The 23959-nt window shown below is 42.8% G+C and overlaps 1 protein-coding gene across 2 annotated transcripts in view; it reads left to right on the top strand.

Annotated features, from left to right (window-relative positions):
- The window catches only part of AFAP1 (actin filament associated protein 1), a 423233-nt gene that overhangs the window by 301080 nt on the left and 98194 nt on the right, over window positions 1-23959 (top strand). For both annotated transcript variants that reach the window (XM_086964131.1, XM_086964132.1), the window contains exons 7-9: window positions 4998-5090; window positions 8437-8518; window positions 12602-12751. In XM_086964131.1, the coding sequence (XP_086820257.1) occupies window positions 4998-5090; window positions 8437-8518; window positions 12602-12751 (325 nt within the window). The remainder of the gene's footprint in view (window positions 1-4997; window positions 5091-8436; window positions 8519-12601; window positions 12752-23959) is intronic.

Genomic DNA, 23959 nt, shown 5'->3' with positions numbered 1-23959 from the left:
ATGGTGGGGATACAATGCTTTGATGATTAGAGTGTGGAATTCAATTTGAACAAGCATTTGCAATGCAATAGGTCTCGCAGCATTAAAGTTTGAGTTATTGGCATTGTATATTACAATGTGTTGCATGAAATTTTTAGCAAACTCTGTATTGGCGCATGAAGATGATTTGCAAGCTGTTAGTTGCTGTGGAATAGTAAGCAATGTTGGGAATAATATTAGCAGTGACTCTTGTAGTTATAAGCATTTATTGTTATTATGTTTTCTGTGCAATTATGTTGAGTGCAGTTATGCTGCATTGAGTAGAGTGTAACTATGTGGAGTGTAATTCTGTGCTACTGAGTGGTATTATGTGGAGTGTATTTATGTTGCATTGAGTAGAGTGTAATTATGTGGCTTGTAATGAGTTGTATCAGAGGTGTATTTATGTTGCATTGAGTAGAGTGTAAATATGTGGTATGTAATTATGTGGCACTGAGTGGTATTATGTGGAGTGTATGTTGCGTTTAGTACAGTGTAATTATGTGGGGCGTTATTACGTGCTACAGAGTGGAGTGCGAGAGTGAGAGGGAAGAGGGATAAAGAGAGATAGGGAGGGAGAGAAAGAGAGCTAGAGAGAGAAGGGAGAGAGGGGGAGAGAGAGGGAGAGAGAGAGAGAGGGAGTGAGAAAGAAAGAGGGAGAGAGATAGAAACAGGGGGGAGAGAGACAAGGCGCCGCAAGATAGCGTCCTGTTTTAGCAAGCTTTTGCAGGAGGCAAAAATGGATTCAACTTGATCCTGCGCAGCCTTCTTTTGTGACTATGGAAAGAGAGACGCGACATCACTCCATTCAACCACCCACAGGTGAGAGAATGCGAGTACAATTAAAAAACAAGCGTTTAGCCAGATCTATTGGCTTTGACAACAAAGCTGTGTTGTAGAGAAGTTAAGTATTGAAATGGTTAATAACCTGTCACTTAATTCCAAGGTTTCTTTGGCGACAGGAGAAAGAATGTAACTGCATCGCAGGAATACATGGCTGTACAAAAAATTCACAATTAAGGAAATGTATACATAATTGTCAACAATAAACGGATCTGCCAAATACATATATCATATGTGCCTCCCTGGCCAGAAAATATAACAAATGTGCTTCCTTTAGTAAGCAGCGCACATTGTAATATAAATGCTCAAATCAATTGTGCACTAATATAATTGTTAAAGAAAGCAGAGCTGCCTTGAAAGCGCGTTGTGATGCCCAACCAGGAGGAACAGCAGCGAAGGAAGTGTGGACAAACCCTCGCAAGAAACTGTGGTAAAAAGGCTGCACATAGTCGACTTCAGTCCCACAATATTAATAAAATGCCCTGAGAAAAAAATTGCACAAATCGTACCTCAATGTATACAATGGTTAGCATGCATAATTGTGCTTGTTGGTTAAGCCTTACAATTCTAAGCACACTTATGACAGATGGTATGAAAACACGCAGTGCGAGGAGGAAACTGTCAATAGTTGACAGGGATACGCTAAAAGCGCATGCTGCAAGGGTAAACATGTATTGTAAGCACAGCAAAAGGGATACAGATTGCTGGGATGGTGATAAGTGGGGTCGAACAGAACATATGGTTACTTGCCATCTGCACTCCAGTCCCAATATGCTGTTGGGCCTGCCTGGTGTAAGCGAGGTGCCAGGCCTTTCCCATGGGGCCTCAGCAGCTACTTTGGTCAGACTTCTGCTAGCCACATTTACACACAAAAACCACAGAAACAGACCGAGCCAACAATTTGGGTTGAGGAATGGCTACCGTCTAGGACATGAACAGTGAGAGGACGTGGGAGTCCCTTCTCTGCTCTTTACGTGTTATGTGCTACTGGAGTTTTTCGCTGCATTTAGCAGTTTTCTCGAATTTTTAAATACACCTCCGGAACGCTGTTACTGTCCTGCAATTCCGGACTGCAAACTTGTTTGTAAATATTGTACGACTGTCCGAGGCGAAGCCAATGTTACATCATTGTTTATTTGCACGCTGGGTACACCATAACCCAGCAGTGCACGCACAAATAGTCACCTTTGCCTCTCTTTTTGCATTCTGAAATCAAGCGATAAAAAATAAGCACACCCCGGCTTCCCATATTTAGTCTGTTCAGTTTTAGTGAAATCAACAAACATGCACTGTAAACGAACATACTTTATAAACACCTGCGCACCCCGCTGTGCATGGCTGCTCTATTCATTGCAAGCCTGGTGTCCGTCTGTAATGCAATTGGTGCGGATGTAAAGTGCTCTAAAATATTTGGGTCAAGTTTACGCTATATAAAAGTGCAAAAACATTAATGAATTAAAAAAAACTACCTCTAGCATATCCGTTCTTATTTCGCGATGCCATTTGCCCTATGATCCATGTACTGCTTAACTGCATCTGGCAGTGGGTGACTTCTATTGCAGGAACAGTTTGTTGTGGGGCAGACACGGGCATGAGCAGGTTGGCAAAGCTCTGGGGCCCTGCGGCCCATGTCTATGTAGGGCAGCCCATCGGCGGGTGGAATGTGGCTGGGGGGAGTCTAGTGTCACGCTGTAAAAGGGTCTGGATCCGTATACGAAGAAGAAACCGCTGATGTCACTGGGGAAGCTGGAAACAGTGCTGCTAGACGACAGGCTGGCAGCGCTGGTGGCGGTAGGGGGATAACCATGGCAGGCCACAGTAATAAAAGGAAGACCCTGGAGAGCCGGGAAGGAGGGCAAACTAGCACTGCCCGCTAGCAGCAGACCTCGGCTTCTCACACCTCGCGTGCCGCTTCACAACGCACTCAAAAGTCACACTTACAAACGGTCGACTGTTTAAACAAAGTAAAAACCAGAAATGGTTCCTAGTCACTCCCCCTCTTCCCACAGGCTTCTTGCTATAAATCTCCCTTTCTGCCCTATTTATAGATACGTCCCAGACTGGGCCAGGGCCGTGGTAAAAGGTGTGCATGTGTGTGTCATGGGTGTAAATGTGTGATATTTCTATCATGGAGGACGTGGAGGCAAAGAATGAAAGAACAAGCAAGCCAGAAGCTATCTGGACGCATTAATCAGTAACTTACGGAATAGTGGCAACAGCAAGCAAATAGGCCGTGGAGAAGCGAGGGCGAGGGTGAGGGGAGATGATGTGACCCGCTGCCCGGCCGGTTGACCTCGAAGTTAGGAAGCCGAGTTCGAATCTCGGCAGCGACACTGCAACGTCCTGTGATTCTGGGCAAATCACATAATCTTCCTATGCCAAACAAAATGAACCTTTCCACGGGCACCCGCAGACACTCGTGAAAACGCGGGCATCTGCCTCAGACTATTTTTCTGTTTTTCGAAAGCCCACCAACTCTGGGTCTGCCCTGCATCGATGCGCAGGAGAGTGTCCAGAGAAGAGCTTTTAGTGACGGTTGTGAAGGCCTCAACAGGTACTTTGTGGCAGCCATTGAAACTCTTATCTCAGCCTCTGCCACAATAGGGAGACCAGAAGGGCCGCTAGGAAGACGAGAAGGATATTCCCAGATGACGATACGTTTCACTCAATTTTTGGATTTTTATTTTTTTTTAAAACACCGCGAACTCCACCTGACGATATCAGAGCGCTTTATACAAGAATCGGTTGCGTTACAGACTAACACGTTCAAAGTTGTAAAGCGGATGGTTGGGGCCCAGCGCCGGTGGATTTAAAATAAAGTGTTTCAGTGCACACTCTGTCACGTAGACTTGTCTCCTAGGTCCGAGTCACACCAGAGCTGGCTGGTGTCGGGTAGATTAGAGATGGAGCAGCGCTAGTCACCACAGAGAGAGCGGTAAGGCGTGTCCGTGAAAGGAACTCTCAGGGCATGGATTAACAAGATGTGCGCGAGCACTAACAACAAGAGGAGGGAAAGAATCAGGGTGAAGTGTGAAGCAGTGGGTGGGGGAGCGGATCGCTTTGAAGTAGCTCACGGCCTGGCGGCCGTGAAAGTGAGAGCAATTAGGGGGGAGGAGAAGTGAGGCCAGCGCTCACTGCGCACGATGGGGAAGCCTGTGGGAGGGAGGCTGATTGCTTTGATGTGGAGAGCATCAGGAAAGCTAAACCAGCAGGCGGATGGGGGCGCGTTCACGAGACCACATGCACTTGTGGAAATCCACCGGCTGGTTTAGCTTTCCTGATGCAACCTTAAAATTCTCCCCTATCCATTCCTGCGGAATGGGATAGGCTCGACCTAAAAACTAATATTAAGAGTATGCTAGTGTTCTATACGCTCTTGACTGCTATAACCATGACTGTTGCAAAATTAAGGACTGTATCCCTATGAAATCTGAGTTTTGATTGAGGAACTAACAGATGAGGCATCTAAAAATTTGACAGGGCTCGTGCATATCATCATCCTCTTTAAAGAAACTGAGAAAGAGGTAGGAGGATTAATTAAGCTCAGTTGAGCATGAGGATGGGAGAAAGCTCGGAGTTACCTGAAAGAAGCGACCAAATAATCTTGTCTGCAAATAAAATAGTTTTAAAAAAAATGCACTGAATGTATTTCATTAAGTCCTAGTGATATGCTTTATGGCTGGTGAAGAAAGTAATGTGTTGTATGCAAAAGTTTATACAAGAGCTTTGTTCACATACATGAATGCTCCAGTGGAATCCACCATCTACACTTTTAAAGGCTGCGATCCAGGTCCACTTCAGATATACCACTTCATGTGACGCCAATAGGGCAAAATGTATGACATGGAGAGGACAAGGTGTTCAATTAACATTTCCTAATGCTCATTTTACGTGATCCGACCCTAGCAGTAAAACAATGCAATACATTGTGAATTAATGCCCTTGGAAACTGTGACCATAATATTTTATTAGTTACCTTTCTGCAACAGTCAAAAATATTGTCCCAGAGTTCTGATTTTCTCCCCATTGTTTGTCTGTAACCAAACTGCGTTTTGTTACTAAACTTTATAGTTATTCTTACATTTTTTATTTTAAAGTCCCGTTTTGGTTGCAAATCCTACATTTTCCTTTTCCAGGTGATAAAAGATGTCTGCAGCAGCTGCAACGATGCATTCGATTCAGATGGGCTATCATCTAGTTCACCGGTGCCCAAGACAGAGCTTGAAAAGGTAATCAGAAGTGCCACATATTTAAATTTACAGTAAAACTATCAATAATTGTTTTGCATCAACCTCCATTTCTTTTCCTAGGCATTGATTTTTTAGGTCTCTCCTACTAGTCAGCACATGCTCTTTATTGTGACACGTATTCGCTTGCAGTGGGCTAAGAGCCTTCCCATTCCGTACCATGTGGAGTGGACTCAGTCCACCAACTGCTTACCATTAATTGGCTTTATTGCCATTCATTTGGTTGCTGCTTATTTATTAGAATGTATGGATTTTCCTTCCTCTTCTTGTTTTCTCTTCCCTGTAGCATGAACACTTGACTTGTGCCCTTCCACTACTCCCAATTCACGAGCTACTTGTTCTTTTCCCCCCATTTTGTTTGAGCACTCTTTGAGTACGTGTTTTCCAGCTGTTGTACTTCTGTCCTTCTATCCCCTTCACTGTGCTCATCTGTGTTGCTCTTTCAGTGCCGTTTTGTGCTTCTTCTCCCCACCTGCACGTTACACTCCCATCCTTTTGCTCTAACCCTTGATTCTCTGTTTGCTTCCCCACCTGATTTACCTGTATTTCTTCCCACATGCCCTCCTGCTGCTTCCCCAGCTATCTGTGATTCTGCACATTGTCCTCTGTGTGGCTTCCCCTCACCTGCACTACGCTTTTTGTTTACCGATCCAACGTGGATCAACAAAGAGAAAAAAAAGCACACTTGTCATTTCTAGGCGCATGTATGTTTGGTGAGTGCAACTAAAAAAGATGCAGCCGACCTCTGAGCCTTTTTTTGTCTTTTTGAAAGCCCTGCTGCACAGCATCGTATTCACGTTGGGTTTGGGTTAAATGGCAGGAAATAGGATGGTCTGAGGGGTGGCCACACAAAATTCATGTGAAAAATCTACCAACATAAATATCTGCAGGAATTCGTAAACCACTTGTGTGGCTATTCCCTCCCTAGAAACAGTGCTAAATGTACTTAGTGTAAGCATGTGCACATTGATGTGTCAGAGGAGTTTGTAGAATAGATTTCCAAACTCACCTTTGATTATTGTCTGCCCTGTGGACAATTCTCAGATAAACGTTTAGTGCAATAAATGTATTCAGATAAGTAATTGGCTTGTACAGGTTTCCACCAGTAGTCTTTTGAATTTTTGTTAATCTCAAAAGAAATATGGTGACATGATTGGAGTAAACATGTTGTCGGTAGAATTCTAACTTTGTGAGTAGACACCTAATTTTTAGGTCTCGCCTGAGACCGCAAATGTGCTGTCACTCGAGAGCCTCTTTTAAAAAATAATAATAATCAAAAAGGGCATATGCCCACATGCATCAAAGTCAATTGCATTCGCAAACGGTGTGAATTGTAATTTTCGGCGGTTTGCGAATGCAATTGACTAATTTTGAATGCATCATGCATTTCGCAATTTTAGGAATCGTAACCATGTTGCGAATTCTAAAATTGCGATTGCATTTAAGAAATCGCAATTTCAGATTTCCTAAATGCAATGCATGATCATTTTGTAATTGCGAATTCGCAATTTGGAAGTGGTAAATTAGCATGAAGTTGAACTTCATGCTAATTTACCGAAAACTTTCAAATATGCACAAATCGCATATTTGAAAGTTTTAATTTACACACACGCATGCCCTTGGGGCATGTGTGTGTGTAAATTGCATTTAAAGTTACATTTCAGGGGTGCAGGGAGGGGTTCTTTGGACCCCCCCTGCACCCTTGAAATTGCATTCACATTTTGCGATTCGCAATTTGAAATTCGCAAAATGGGAATGCCTTCCCATTCATTCATATGGGCCTTTTGGCCCATAGGAATCAATGGGAAGCGTTTTCCTTAATTGTGATTCGCAAATTGTGAATCGCAATTAAGGAAAAATACAGAATCGCAAAAATAAATGCAAATTGTTCATGCATTGCAGTTTGCGATTTCTAAATTGCGATTCCTTAATTTTCGCAATTTAGGAATCTCAAACGGGTGCAATGATGCATGTGGCCGTTAGAGCGCGCCCATGACTTACCATTGGTAGATATCGCTCATTTCCTTGCTTCTCTTTGGTCAGTGCCTCCAACTTCCTGTTTTCTTCCTCTGTATATCGGGTTCCATAGAACGTGGACCAAATACAGTTTCCTGCATGCGACCAGTATCCTTCCACTGGTAGCATGCTTACAGAGTTACTTTAAAAAAAAAATCATACTGATGCACTTCATAAGAATACATAGTTTTGCAGAACGTGTCTACCTGCCCCTCATACTGCACCCACATTCTGTGCTTGCTTGCCCCGTCCCTCCCACATCCTCACTCCCATCACTGCCTACTCTGACCTTCCGTCCCTGTTGCTTGCCCGTCTACTAGCTCCCCCCTCCCCATAACCCCCATTTAGTGCTTGCCCCCCCAGCATTTCTTACCTCCACCACTCCTGTCGTAGCTTTAATCGTAGCCCGCTTCCACCCTGTCCTTGTTTGTCTGCACCCCTGAATCCCAGTTATTTCTTCCACCTTCCCCGACCCAACCCCCGGTGGCTCACCTAAAAGAAGGTGCTGTGGCTGCTTCAGAGCGCTTTTGTTTTCTTTACTTCAAGCACTGCTGAAGGTAAAGGAAATAAAAATCATATGACGCTAGATGCTTCATAGCACTTCTGTTTATTTACTTTCAGCCATGGTGCACACCGGCCTCGATGCTGTGCATCATGGCTAAAAAAGTATCAACTAGGCCAATAGATCTTGTATAGCCCACCTTGTTAAAATCGAGGTCCCCTATAGCAACTAATTGATTAAATGGGAAGAAAACCTTTTTGCTTATCGATGCAATTGGCGGTTATGTTCTTTGGTTACGAATAGCTCACAGAGCACTTGTGATACACTCTTGAAAGTTATCTAGTTGTGTTAATAAACTTTGTTTCCTAATATATTTAAGATTTTCATCTCTCATGAAATGTAAAGAGAAATAATTGGTGTTAGACTAATACTTAAGGGCCAAGTAATTCTTTATTTGAGGAATTAATTTGTATAGCATTTTGCCTAGAATTCTTTTGCTGTGACATTCATAACACTCTAATGTTACGCGTGCTCAGTTATGTATGTGCATATCATTAGTCATGTTACTAGTACCATCTTGTTTTTTAAGTATTAATTTCCAGCTCTTGAATGATAATGTAGAGGCCTATTCCATGTTTTAGGGCATTTTCTAAACATTTATGATCAGTGACGACAATGGCATATGCAACTGTTGTGAGTCAATGAGGAAAAGTTTGGACTATTTGCTTTAGTTTGAAATTTTAGATTAATTTAAGCATCTTGTTTTCGCGTGCATGGCTCTATGTGATATTGTCTTTATTTTCCATATAGAAATTGTCATCTGAGCGACCAAGTTCCGACGGAGAGGGTGCTGTGGAGAACGGGAATGTTTTCCTTAATGGAAAAGAACAGGGTAAGTGTACGTTGAAGCTCACAACATATATTAGTTTATATGCACCACATTGATTGCCATTTTAAACTGAGATTGTCGGGGATAGTCGGATAAAAATAGCGTGCAGTGTAGCCTAAATACTGAATGAAGGTATTAAGGACAGGGACGTTCTTTTTCAACATAAGCTCAGAAGTGGCAAAGCATCTAGAAGTGCATGTTAAATTTGTAGAAAGTTAGTTTCACGTAATAAAAGTTTTGTTTATGTGACGTCATTACGTCAGTAGACCTCCGTGCTTAAACCTCATTACAAAATCTGATCTGCTTGTTGAGCCATGCAATATTTCTGCGGACAAATCTGCAGTATTTTACATAATGTCCACTACGAGGCAAGGTGGACGCTCGAGGGTGATGGTGAGCTCAGACAAGGCCATGGTGTCTGTCACATGGTGTCTGTCCTATGGGGCTCTGCTCTTTAGGAGGACACAGGGATGGCACCTTCTGAACCAATTGAATGGGTCAGAAACATGCACTATATTTACTAACGATTGCTGCAGCGTGTTTACCAATTACCTAGGTATATTTTAAGATGGTGGGTATTTGCAGAACATGTTTTATATTATATGGGTAGATTATGTATGGTGCAAATGATTTGCAAAAACTGTCGCAATACTTTATGGTATTGAATATGCTGGCGTAGTAGGTAAACAAAAGGGGTTTCTCTGGGTCTGAAAGTATTGCTTGCATTGCATACAGTAGGACAAGGTGGTCTCAACTTGTAATTCTGGTTAACGGAATGTGCTTAAATGTTGCACTGCTTGACAGTTGCAACAATGCAACAATGCACTCTTCTCAACTACAGATCGGCCACGAAACATTCCGCCGCCATTGCTGAACTACTCTTATCGCAGGACCTTGACCTAATCATCCTGACTGAAACGTGGCTAACTGAATCTTCGACACCCATAATGGACATTCTGGTTCCTCCCAACTATCACATTATCAGGCTCGACAGAACAGGCCAAATAGGTGGTGGAATCGCATGCATCTACAGGGACAACCTCTCTGTTCAGAAAGTCAATTCCACATCCCTACCATCCCCAACATCCTGGGAATACATCTGCCTCGACATCATTAGTGAGGGCAAACCGATATGCTCTCTTCACAGCATTTACCACCCACCCAGGGACAATCTCACCTTTTCCCAACAAATCATGGATATGATCTCAACCAATTCCGGACGGCAGCTCACCCAAATATACCTTGGTGACTTCAACCTCCACTGAATGACCGCAACGACGCGGTGGTAAATAGTCTTAAAAATTTCCTCGATGCCCTTAACCTCACCCAAATATGCAACAGCCCAACCCACGAGAAAGGCTCTACCCTCGACCTGATCATCTCCAAAGAGGAATCTATCCAACTCGAATCCATCCAACCCTGTGACTGGTCAGATCACTATATTATCACATTCTTTATCAATGAAAAAGTCAAAGTCAACCCGACTCAACTCTCCAAGCCCAAAGTCTGGAAAAGAGACTTGAAAAAACTCAAACCATACTCTTTGCCCCCTAACAGTTGCAATCTCCTACTCCCACCTACAGGCGCCACGGACGTCCAAACTCTGACTGACCACTATATCAACGCTATGACCTCTATAATTAATGAGGTCGCACCTATGCAGCTAAAAAGAGTCTCTACTAAAATCTCTAAACCATGGTACGACGGGAGTCTCAACGAGGATAGACGAGACATGCGAATGGCAGAACGGACCTGGAGATCAGCCCCCTCCGCAATGCACCTAAAAGATCTGAAGAAAAAGAGAAACGCCTACTTCGGGAAAATAAAACGCTCAAAATCGGACTTCTTCAGCCTCCAACTCGACCAAGCAAAAAACCGCCCGAGAAAACTGTTTGAGCTAATCAAGTCACAATCCAAGGAGCAACCACAACCACTCAACACTGGGCATGAGGTACCCTCCTGTGAAGACTTCGCTGCTTTCTTTATCCAAAAAACCGACAAAATAAAAAGCGATCTCCTCATTGACGCAAGCCTCTACTCCAAACCCCAATGCCTAGCACCCACTGAACCAAAAAACAATGCTACATGGTCAACCTTCGGCATATACTCGGAAGAAGAAATTGGCAAACTACTCAGCACCCTGAAACCATCCAATCACCTCACGGACCCCCTCCCTGCCTCCGCAGTAAAAGACTTTACCCCTTTTCTTCTCCCTCTCTGGACTAAAATTATCAACAGCTCTCTCCAACAAGGCAGCATACCTGACTCCCTCAAAGTTGGCCAGGTCCCACCTCTACTAAAGAAACCTACAGCCGACCCCTCGGATCTCAACAACTACCGTCCCATCACCAATATCCCCACTCTCGCCAAACTGCTGGAAAAATGCGCACAACTACAATTGTCTAAACACATTGAGCAATTCGATCTCCTCAACCCTCACCAGTCAGGCTTCCGAGCAGGACACAGCACAGAAACTGCTATGACTCACATAATTGACGACGCACTTCAAATGCTAGACCAAAACGACACCTGCCTCCTCATCCTTCTTGATCTCTCCTCAGCATTCGACACCGTTAAACATGAGAATCTACTAGAACTACTAAACACAAGAATGGGCTTATCTGGAACTGTCCTCAAGTGGTTCACTTCCTTTCTTCACAACAGGTCGCAAAAATTCAAGAGCAACAACCTGATTTCCTCGCCAATACCTGTAACGCTAGGCGTCCCCCAAGGATCTTCCCTATCCCCAACTTTGTTCAACCTAGTCATGGAACCTCTCACCACCTTGCTACAAGCATCCAATGTACACTTTCACATGTACGCTGATGACACCCAACTTTACCTCAAATTACAATCACCCAATGACATCCTGCTCCTGAACTCAACGATCAGTTGCACCCAATCCTGGCTTGCCGATAATCACCTCAAACTCAATGCCCTGAAAACAGAGTTCCTTCTGATCTCACCTCCAGCGAAGATATCCACCACTCAACTCACTCCCTCCCGAAACCAGGCTTATCTCCTCCACTACACTCTTTAAAAAAGAAGTAAAAGCTATCCTCATGGCTAAATACACTTGAACTACTATCTCGAACCCTATTAACACCCTGCACCGATCTGTATTACATGTTTGACCCCTTTACTTATTTGTATGAGTTGTTTTACCATTCACATGATTGGCTTTGTAGTCACTTAGTTGTACTATTTGTAATGTGATTTATTGATTTACTTGTTTGAATATGTTCCCCCATGCACCCTCTGTGTAAAGCCTGATTTACTTGTTTGACTATGTTCCCTCATGTACCCTTCTATGTAAAGCGCTCTGATATCTGTGAAGATCTTGTTTGCGCTATATAAAACTTTTTAAATAAATAAAATAAATAAATAAAGGGGTCTCAACAAGCACTAGAGTTCCTTTATCTGTGCCAGCTTTTAAGTGCCTCTACAAAGAATGTAAAAACTAGTTTTTTGATGTGCAGATTATAACTCTTTCAACAGGTTTGCATCCACAGATTGCGTGCAAAAAAATGCTATAGCTATATTCCTTAAAATCGTGAATACAAAATTGGCCTTCAATTAAACTTACTTCCATGATCACTTATGTTATTTAAATGCACCTTTGCTTCACTTCTACCTTCTGCATGCCTCTTTTGTATATAATCCACTCTAAATCTCATGCATATCTGTTTTAACCTTTTCTTGAAAACCATAACAATATCTATTGATTTCAGCAAGCAGTTGCTGCTCACATAGCCTCCTGGAATAATCACACCTAAGTCACTAATTATCTCAAAGAAACTAATGCATGGAATGGTTTCCTTTAACGTATAGAGTTAGCCTTAATAACTAATAAACTGACCGCTAACTTTGGGCTCCCGGGCAGCTGCTACTTGCCTTGAAGTTTTTCAACGCTTCATCAGAGGTAGTAAGTGCTATATAAATGCAATTTAAATAATATCGATGAGGTTTTTTTTAATGGTTGAACATTCTCATAGAGATTGTACTTTGCTTTTCTCAAATAGACACACTTCTATTTCTTTGTTTTACATTTAAATGGCCTTAGTTATTTTCTTTTTTTATTTCTAGTGAAAAGGAAAAAAAGTTCAAAGTTGGAGTCAAAGGGAACAGTTACAAAAGTAACGGGAAAGAAAATTACCAAAATCATTGGATTAGGAAAGAAGAAACCTTCCACTGATGACCAAACCTCGTCCGCAGAAGAGGATGTCCCAACATGTGGTTAGTGATGGCTACTGTAATGAGAGTGCAATTCTCAAACTTTCTCAGTAACAGAAAGGGTTTACTGTCACTGAGAATTAGAATGTTGAGTATTTATTTTATTTCAGTTTTTAGAAGGTTAAAAATGAAACCTACTCCTTATAACAATAATTGGAGTAATATTATTCATATGAAATACAATTAATGCAGGTATATAAAAGTCATCAGTCATTACAACAGCTGCTCATAAATTATTCACCGCTCCCATGACAGAAGGGCATCCTACAAAAACAAGAATTCAGGGGAAAGAGGAGGAATAGCCCATCCCTTGTGGGAGTAATTAATAATGATTAACTCTGCATCGTCTCACATGATTATGAAGCCCATTCAAGTATGTAAAGATTGCGACCATCTACTCCAAATTAAACAGTCTTAGAAAAATAAATTCCCTAGTACATTTCATCAATTTCTAACTTGAACAATAATGCTATAATAAAATCTCTCTTCACCTCTAAGCAGTACAATGTAAAGGGCGTACATCATGGACTCGGTCCCAAGTCCACAAAACCAGTATCCGCATGCCTCAGCTGGAAGTACTAATGTGTAAGACTTGCTGCCTGCCATTGTGCAAGTCGGTATAACTTCTCGTAGAAGGATTACACCCTAATGTACAGGCGTCTGTCATCCTAGGGCAATCCTCCAGCACAAAACCAAGCCACAGCCTTCGTTAAGGAACTCGAAAGTGCATTTGATTCAAATACATTATTCGATTCTATGGCCCTGATTGCAAGTGGCTTTGATAATTGTGACCCATTCGCAACCCCTATTTGTCCAGAGGCTGATATTGAGTTGTGTGAAGTTTACAGGTCTGTGAAGATTATGGAGCAGAAAGCACTATCATTGACACATTATTACAAATTTTCAATGAGAAAACTCATAATTGGAGGGAGTTAACTCCCCTAATAAATCCCTACACACCCTCCAGGGCACTATTAATTGGGGCCTAGGTGTTTCCTAAATGCACTTCAGCTCTCAGCTTTTCTTTCACTAAGAGAAATTGCAGACCTTGACTTGGTGTTTTTGAATCCGATCTAGTTCAGACTTCACCTCTGCCTTCGGAAATTGCCAGTTGAAAACATTCCTCTTTGCCAGAACCCATTCTTGCTTGAGGGCCGTCTTTAATCTGTCTGCTACAGGCAGAATAGAATTCCTCAAGCGCCCAATCCTGTTAACATTCCATAAACCAGGCGCTGCTCTGTAAGCTCTAGAGATAATGAACGAATCAACGTGTCAAACTAATTTAAGCAAATCCTCCGGGTTCGCAGAGGGTCTACACTAGTCCCTCTGCCTTGGCAGCAGTATTTCAGGAGGATAGAGGGCATTTATGTATCGGATTTGGTTGCTATACAAGGCCTTCAGAATGTTGCTGATGATGATCATGACGATGAAGAGGCAGATCATTTGGATTGGGTTGTCACTCTCGGTATGTCCTGGTACAAAGGAAGGATGGTTGCTGAGATCGATTGTAGAACTCAGACTGTTAAACTCCTCCCTCAAAAAGGAGGCGATGGAAATTAGGACACTAACTTATGTTCTCTTGGCCGTAGACCAGCTGTCCCACAGGAAGTATCCTCACTTTGTGGTGGTGGTGGCAGTGGAGGGAGGATAGACCACTTTCAAGTAAAAGTCCTGCCTTTCTGCCTTATATTGTCCTCTCTTGTCTTTGAGAAGAGTTGTGACTATGGTTTTAGCTGGTCTGCGCAGGTCAGGGATACCCATATCCTCAATGACTGGCTCGAATTGTCTGGTCTTGGACCACCTTCTAGCGGCAGTGTTTGTACTGCCCACTCTGAAGTTTTCAATCAGTGAGTCTAAATTCCATCTTCAGTCTGTTCAGAGGATTCCCTTTATATGGGTTTTTCTGGGCACAATAACCTTAAAGTCCTTCCAGACTCCATGTGTCCTGGGCATTCAGACTATTATCCCAATGTTTCAGGCGAGCGATACTGATCGGTCTGATGGTTCTCCGGCATTTCCTTCAACGGACTTTTTATATCCTGCTGAAGCCTTGATCTCTTTGGCACATTCAAGGCCTTCAATGAAATATGTGGCTTAAGGGGCTCATGGTCTTCATGGTGAATGACTCCCCAATTTGATGCGCAATAGACCATTCTGTTTGCTCGCTCTGGAGCTCATAGTGGTGACGTGTGCATAGTCTTTGGGGATCACCTGGACAAAGAGGAGAACAGAGATGTTCGATCCCTGATGGAGCAGCATGGCTAGGTAAATATTCTGGTGCTGCGTGCTATCTGCCTTGCCTTAAAGATCTTTCTGCCTTTTTTCAATGTCAAAGTCAGTCCAGTTTCTGGCTGACAACACAAGCTTCATGGGACAGTAAACAGCAGGGTGGAGTGGGCTCTTGGGACCTCTCTCTGGTGACAATGGCTGACACTTCACTAGATTTTACAGGTGTTCAGTCAATCAGCAACATCTTTCAGTATTGGGGTAAAAAAACTTAGTTGGTGTCATCTTGTCCAGCATGAGTGGGGGGTGGGTGTTTTTCGCTCAGTGGGTACAACTGAATCTGGTCGCCCGTACTGGGCTCAGAGTCTGGTACTCTGAAATTTTGACACTGAGTGCCTGCCCTCCACTTCAACTTTCTCTTCAGGGTGATATGTTGTCCCAGCAGCAACAAAGGTGTTCTATCCAAAACCCAACAATCTCCACCTTCATGCATGGAAATTCAGCACCACCAACTGAGGGGTTTTGATCTCCCCTCAGAAGTAGTGGGTGTCATTCCAACAGCCTGCGTTATTCTGCCAAATCAGTTTATTGCGGCTTTGGTCCAAAGTTATCTCCTTGTGTGAAGGAAAATAGGTTGACCCTCTACAGGCGAGATTCTCAGATTTCCTTTTACTTGTTTTATCTTTGGCTACGAACACTGTCAAAGGTTACTAATATCCCGGTCAGCCTTTCTTCCTTTGTCTGACCAGCCCACCATATTCAAACCACCTCTTGTGATAGCTTTTTTTAAAGGGCTCTCCTGTATTTTATATCGGCTGCCCTCATTTTAATCACTTCTACACATTGAGGCAGTTACGTGCCGCTTTATTCAGGCAGCCATATGCTACCTTCTTCCCTGATAAAGCTATTACTTGGGACTTTTCTGAAATTGGTTGCCATTTCATGAAGGGCAGTCGTCAATCACACTCCCTGTTCTTTTCTTCTCAACATCCTTCTAAGGAGGAGACCTGCCACATATGTGGGACCCGCAGCGTGCCCTTAGATTCTACATCGATAGAACTAAGGAGTGCAGTATGGATTATCAGCAGTTTGTTAGGCTCGCTGGTGCTGAGAGGAAAGGAGGTCCAGAAACTGATCTAATCTCTGTAGATTATCCTTTGCACCAACTTGTGCTCTTTTCCTCGGTCAGAAAGCATACACCTAAGGGTCTTGGAGCTCATTGCACCAGTGTGAAGACCATGACCACAGCTCGGGGCATTCCAGTTGATCAAATTTGCCAGGCAGCGATGTGAGTATCTGTTCATACTTTAACCATGCACTAATGCATAAATTGATATTAATTCAGAAGGTGAGGCATCTGCGTTAGAAGTGTCATCAAAAAAATAGGTCATTTACTTTTAGTAGTGCTCCTTAAGTGAATACTCCATCTCGCTGCCGATTATTTCCCACCTACCGCCTCCAAGTTCTGTTAAATGGATTGTAGGGGAAAACGTTTGTTTTGCTCCCTGCTGGTTGAAACAAAATCTGTCATTGGAGGGCATGGAAACAAATAATAAATAAATGGACTTCAGTGCTCAAGGATGGCTCCAGGTCATGATGTCTGGAGTCTAGAAAGTATTACGATCGAGCAGATGATGCCATCTGGTGATGCGCAGGAGATATTGTTAGAGTTTTTATACCCTTTCATACTGTCTAGGGAGGTTAAATAGGTGTGGAATCTGCCATTACAGTATCCACCCGAATGATCATTACGGAAGTTACAGATAGTGTCCCATTCACGCTTTACTAGATAAAAATCTTACTCACCTTTGTTGTGAAGGAGCAGGACACCTCCAAGATCGACCGCTTCTAAGCCACTATGCACAACTTGTACATTAATCGTGACTAACCTGTAGGTGGAAATAGACTCCACAAATAGGAAGGAAAGATTATAACAACTTCTATTCAATGTATTTATTCCACATAGGGAGGGATAGTAACTGGCTTCAAATGTTTGTGCAAACCACCAGACAAGATGTATTTAAAGTTAATCTTAAGGTGCTCAAAAGGTGGGGAGGAGCTTGGTTGTTCCTAAACACTTACAGAATAAGGTGTCCCCGATAAAGCAACTTCATCATCCAAAAAGCTAGCATTCCTTACAGTTACTGCAGCCCATGACTTCCTTCAACTTTAAAAATCTGCAGAGAAACAATCAAGCTTTCTGTTGAAAACAGGTTTAGACAAAATGGAGTAACTTGTGTACTCCTGTAGAGTTAAAAAAAAACACCCAATTTGTCGCTTTCTGCTTTTAACCTTCCCACCACCCCCACGCCAGTTTGTTTTCAACATGTTGTTGAAGGTGTCTTTTAGCAACATGTTGCACCATAAAATATGCTCCATTAGTCAGTTTAGATCAATTGTATTATAAGACTTTAGTCTGGTGTGATTTATGTTCAAACTTCAAAGATCCCCGATTGCTTATTCACGATTTCCCTCAGCATCCTGCCCAACAAGTATTTTACTGTATTCAGTTTCAGTGCATAGCCTGTAATCTTTACAGGTTCATCAATCCTCACTGCTTTGTTTGCTTTTTGACTTTTTAAAATCCTTAACATAACTGAGGTTTTTTCAAACATTGTTTTGCAGCAGCTGCAATTTACAGACAATGAGGCAATGCTGGAAAATTTCCAGGAGCCAGAACTAAGAGGATAAGATGGCAAAACTAGAAACATATTGCTATTTTAGGCAAAAAAAGACTTCTGTCTGCTATGATTTATGACTTTCCCCTTTAGGTTGGAAAAGGCCATTTAACAAAAAAGAAACAGATGAGTGATGTGTCGTAGCATGCTCTGTGTAAGATCAAAAGGTGTCAGCCAGTCCTTACTAATAAACTGCAAACTATATTATCTATAGGAAAACTGCAGATTCTTCTAAATGTACTCTGGATTCTATGCATGGTCATTCTTTTGGAGAATTCCCACCCTCTGCTCCTCCAAGTAGAAAGAGCTCCTTACAAAAAAGCATTGAACCCTTTGTACAGTACAAAGATGACAGAGGGTAAACAAGCCTACTTTGTTCTTTACAAGTAAGAACACCTAAAAATACTTTAAATGGGAAGTCTGCCACTCATTGAATAATTCTCTGTTAATAGCCATTCTAGCCCATGCAATATCTCAATAGCCAGTTTACTGGTAATTAATACCATCTGATGGGTGTTGGGTGAAGTAAAAGCCACAAAAACTATATCCTGCATCTTCTGCTGGATTCACTTCCCCTTGTAGCTGCTTATCCACTGGTGTGATCTTAAGCAGTGTTGCTTGTTATTGTCTCGCTTCTCCCCCCCTTTGTATATTTCTCCATTAATCTCTCCATTACCACAACTCCCGGCTGCAATTTCTTACTATTCATTTTTCTTTCCGCTTGTTAATTTGTCTTTCAACAGATTTTCCTCCCATTCTTTTTGCACACCTTCCTGACTCATTTGAATTGTACTATTTTTCCTATGTTCTACGAAACTGTGGCACGCTTCTCTGAAGAGAATGGTGTCTTGGCCAGCCACCACATATCTTTCATCCTTGTAGCCATAATACTACAGTGTCAGTCATAGAAAACTGTTACGAATTGAAAGTAAAACCAAATTGAGTTTGATAAATGTGTGCCTATGAATCAATCTATCATTACCTGACTTAATCACCCTTCCACAATTGTACCATTTGTACCCAAGAAAAAAAACCAATACTCTGTAGTGAAAGTGTTGTGCAGATTGGTGATCCTTGAAGCCAGGGCCAGGGTTCAAACCCGCCTAGGCTTTATTTATTTTATTTATTTTGTTGTAGTTTCATATGGCTTGAGCTAAACACAATGGATGTCCGAGCGCTTTACATAAGAACAGTTGCAATACTAACTAAATGTAGTTTTGTTGCATTATATTTTAAAGTTGTAAGTAACACATAATCCGAGGATATAGGAATAATGCACGTTAATAACCGTAGGATGCTATAAAGATGGCCATAAGAACTGATTCCTTAAGAGTTCAAAAGGATGTGTGACGCAGGTTTTCCAGAGCTGTCCTTCTACATCCTCCAAATTATTTTTAGGGCAGAGTATACTCTTCATTGGTATACCCAGGTCTTGACTGTGCTTGTGTATGTCATGGATACTTTCCATATTTGAATTTTTACAGTGCTGTGATCTTCCCTACCCTTGCGTGCTGTTCCTAAGCCTAATATACCAGTCAGTATAAAAGATTAGAATTAAAACCTTTGTAAGAATGGGCAAACTAAAAAAAAAAAATGGGAGCAGAATGTGATGTTTGTTTACGATTTGATAAAATTCAATTGCCCAGTCTGGTACCATATTACATATCGTGCCCTGAGGACACAACATGCATGTCATACAGTGCAGGTTTTGTTTTAAAAGGGAATTACCTAATTTACATGGGTGTGTAGTCCCATACAAATGAGGGAAACACTTAGCCTCTGCGATTACACCCCATTATGGATGAAGGTGCAAAGGCAAGGATGTTGCGAGGAGGCACCCTTACTTACTGTGTGCCACTAAAAGGTAGCTGCACATTAGTGTACCCCCTGAGGGCAGTGGTATGGACCCCACCAGGCATTTGCATGCAGGCGGGTGCAGTCTCTGTCTGCAGGATGATCTCCACCCCAAAGTGCAGACGGATGCTACTTCAAGCAATCACTAAGTATTTCACTAATGCACTGGTCATTTTTCCCCCACTTCCCAGTCAGCCACAAGTTGACTTCTGCCCTGGGGGCAATAGATTGTCAGTAATAGGGCACACCAATATGAAGATACACCGCGTTGCCAATGGGGACAGTGCATTCTCTTTGCAACAGCCCCCATGCGCTTCTCATAGATGTTCGATCCCAATCTTTGCTTATTTGTCACCTCTGAAAGGATGGGTTCCAGGAACTTGAAAGGTTTGTCAGTCTTCTGCAAAACCATTAAATGCCACATTTTTCATTGACTTGCTTTTTCAGCCAAACATCGCAGAGGTCTTGTAGGAAAGCACCCACTTTTTGCCTGGTATCTCATGCAGTTTTGTCAGAAGTGCCCTGGGTTGCTGCTGTCCAGCCCCCAATGCCAGATCTCCTTCCCTAAAACTGTACAATTGCTTCTCCAATTGGCAATACATTTAGGTACCCTTGTAAGTTCCTAGTAAATGGTACCCCTGGTACCTAGGGCAAGGAGGCTAAAGAGGATCTCCAAGGGCTGCAGCATGTATTGTGCCCCCCTACGGGACACCTGAGCACCAACATGTAAACAAATTACCATTGCTGGCTGCATCCCATGGTGCAGAGAGAAGTGAAGGCACAACGTGGCACATCTGCTGTGTGCCATGCCCACAGACACTGCATGCAGTCCTACAGCAGGCCCTGCAGCCCTAAAGCAAGGTACACTGTGCTACATATGTGGACATATCTGCATGGGAAGATATGTCCCTGTGGTATCAAAGTCAATTCTTGGATATTACAAGTGAACAGGGAAGTCATTTTCGGAACATATGCTGGACACTGTCGTTTAGGAGTTCCCCAGCTACATGATGGCTTCACTGAAACTTGACATGCTAGGTATCAACCATCTCATATTAATATTAATACAGTGATGTATTTATTAGTACATGCACCCAGAGGGCACCTCAGAGGTGGCCTTCTGGCCCCTGCAGGTGAGAGCCCGTGTAGGGTGGAATCCATGCCTGCTGCTGCCGGAGGTGTTATCACATCCTCCAAGCAGGATGGCTACGTAATCCACATATCAAGGCAGGAGGCTACAAAGGCCTCTATCTCCTTTGATATATGACCCAAGGCGTCCCCAGACAGTGGCCCCAGGTCGATTGGCACCAGGACAGGTGGGAAAATTAGCTATTCGGGATGCGTCCCCCCCCCCCCCCCTCCCCCCCCCTCTCAGGCTTGTACCACCCCTAAGGTTGGTTACCTGAAATAGACTGGACTTTTAGAATTACACCATCTTAGTTTTTGTGGAATTTGGCTTTCTGGTTTAGGGTTATGCCCACTTGCCACAGGAAGTGGTCATATAGAAGGTGTAGAAACCCTGAAGGGAGCCTGTCACACCCTGTAACACCCCTAAATTGAGTATTTAGGTGGCACCCCTGACATCGGGAACTCGGGTCGATGGATCAAGAAGAGAGGATAAAGAAGAGCTGCAAGAAAAGCGAGAACAGAAGACTTGACTGTGGACTTTTGGTACAAAACTCTGCCTTCCTGCACCAAGCCTCCACAATCGTGACAGCGAATCGTCCAGCAGCTGACCAGCTTCCTAAAACATCTGGAGACTACCAACCCTTCGCAAATTGCCAGCAATCTCCATTCGGGCAGAGGAGCTACTTCCCTGCAGTCCTCAGGCGCCAAAGAGCAAAGTCCGGTTCACAGAGTTGCTGCTCACGGACCAGCCTGACACCTGAGCCCCGCAGGAAGATGTACCTGTGTTCCTGAAAGTCAGATCTGTCCCCCACCAAGGGAGAGGACACCACGACCAACCGGAGCTCCATGGGACCAATACCTAGGGAACCAGACCCCTTGCAGCAAGCCAAGACCGTTAGAGTCTAATCCGGCCTCCAACGACACCGAGACCAAGCAGCCGTCAAGTGACTTCTGCACCGCAGATATCCACTTCGAGAGTTAGCCAGCTGTCCTGAGCTTCCACCTCCAACCAGCGAGATCGACAAACCCAAAGCTGCAGGAAGCACAAAGCCCAGCCGACCTCTTTGCTGTGTTCCTGAGCCCCCCAGTCCAGGTACCAATGAACCGACTGTGCTGCAGTATCCTCCAGATCCTTGTAAATCGATTCCCCCATTGTGAGCTTCCAGACTTGTCTTCAAGTCCCTCCTTGCAGCATGTTTCTAGGTGGCCCCCCTTCCTTCTACTGGCACAGCACACACAACTACCAACTTGACCAGCACCTCTGCACCCGGGCGCCGAAGGTGCAGGTAATGAGTAACTGCTGGTGGTACTTTGGCCCTTTGCCTCCTACGGCCCAAAGTCCTGAAGAAGACCCCCAAAAACCGACTGTAACTAACTGTATGCTATCATCTATCTTTCCCTTTTCCCTCCATAGGAAAGCAATGTGCGTAAATGCGCATTTAAGTAACGGTTTTACTTGCCTGCAAAATTCAATATTTAAAAAAGTACTTACTTGCTATTGAAGTTCTTGATATCAAAGTGTATATAAAAATGCTACTTATTTTTCTAAATTGGTCTTGGAGTCGGTGTCTCATTACTGCCTGTGTGTGTGTTAACAAATGCTTAGCACTACCCTCTGATATGCCTAACTGCTCGCCCACGCTACCACAAAAGAGAGCAATTGGGATATCATTTGTGCCTCTGTGAACTAATTGGGTTTTGCCTGGACTCTTTATACAGTATACTTCGTTTTGGTCCACTATATAAAGAGCAAGCTTCCTGCTGCGCTGCCTTGCATGGTGAAGGAACCACAGGAGGAACAGCTTTAAGCCTTAAGTTCGAAATTAAACACTGTTTAAGTCCTATTTCAAAGACTGCAACATCTGATCTGTTATAAATATCAGCCACCCACCAAGCTCCTGACTTCACATGCCATAATATTGGAGTTTTATGGGATAACAAACTCAGCATTGGGACCCAAATTGGGGCTTTGACCAGTTCACATTCCATCATTTCCAACAACTGAACAGAGTGTTCTCATTCTCAGAAAAGGAGCACTGTAAAGTATTACTGGACACACTGGGTAATGCACAAATTGTCTATGCATTTTGTGTCTGACATGTAGAATTCAGCTTGCCCAGCTTCAGTGTGCTCAAGCGGTAAAGTATGCCTGGCAGTGTGAAGGGTAATGTTTAATTCTATTTCACTGGGTCTGCTGCAACTGTCACTTCCAAATTCTATGATTGCTGTCCAGATGTTTGCAAAGGCTTGCACCGCTACAGTGGAAGCTGGAAACCGATTCATCACCCAAGCGAATAAACGTTTTTGAGTCAAGCCTGGAAACTTCAGAATAGACTTCTCCTGTACTTGTAAGAATTATTCCAGACCTCCCCTGCTTTCAAAGAGAGTTGTGAAAACCTCTGTATTTAGTGCGTTGTACGATGTAATGATCTCCTGGTTCGGCTTACTCTCAATTTCTAATTATTCTTAATAGGTTAGCACTATCCGGTACCAAAAAACAACTTCTTCAGGAGGGTGTGACTTAGAATAGAAGTAGAATATAAATGGAATATCTTAGTTGACTTTTCAGATTTTTTGGGGGGCTTATTGGGTGCTTCATGACTTTTTGGGGTGCTTCGTGACTTGGTTCTGCCATTTTCTCTGGTAAGGGAAGTCGTTAATAACTGCAGCACAGCAATTCGGGATATCAATATGGCCAAATAACTGCAGCAGTCCAAAAATAATATATATATATATATATATATATATATATATATATATATATATATATATATATATATATATATATATATATATATATATATATATATATATATATATATATATGTTCGAGGTATATGTGCTGTAGATACACATGCTTTGCATACTCCTGCTATCTAGTATTGGGTACGGAGTTGTTTTTCTTCATCACTCAAGCGAATGCATGTTTTTGAGTCAAGCCTGGAAACTTCAGAATAGACTTCTCTTGTACTTGTAAGAATTATTCCAGACCTCCCCTGCTTTCAAAGAGAGTTGTGAAAACCTCTGTATTTAGTGTGTTGTTGTACGATTTAATGATCTCCTGGTTTGGCTTGCTCTCAATTTCTAATTATTCTTAATATGTTAGCACTATCCGGTACCAAAAAGCAACTTCTTCAGGAGGGTGTGACTTACTGATATTAAAGTAGAATATAAATGGAATATCTTAGTTGACTTTTCAGTTATTTTATTCATGTAACGTCATCTTTTAATAATGTCCTTTATAGTAACTCATCTGTTTCATATGTGAAACTTCTAAAGCTTTTGTAAAATAAGGTGAACAAGGAAAGATTACGGATTATTTTAT

Source organism: Lissotriton vulgaris, chromosome 3_2 (genome assembly GCF_964263255.1).
Source record: "Lissotriton vulgaris chromosome 3_2, aLisVul1.2, whole genome shotgun sequence".
Lineage (NCBI taxonomy): Eukaryota > Metazoa > Chordata > Amphibia > Caudata > Salamandridae > Lissotriton > Lissotriton vulgaris.
Note: the sequence above shows the minus strand (reverse complement) of the source record. Positions and strands in the feature narration are given on the sequence as shown.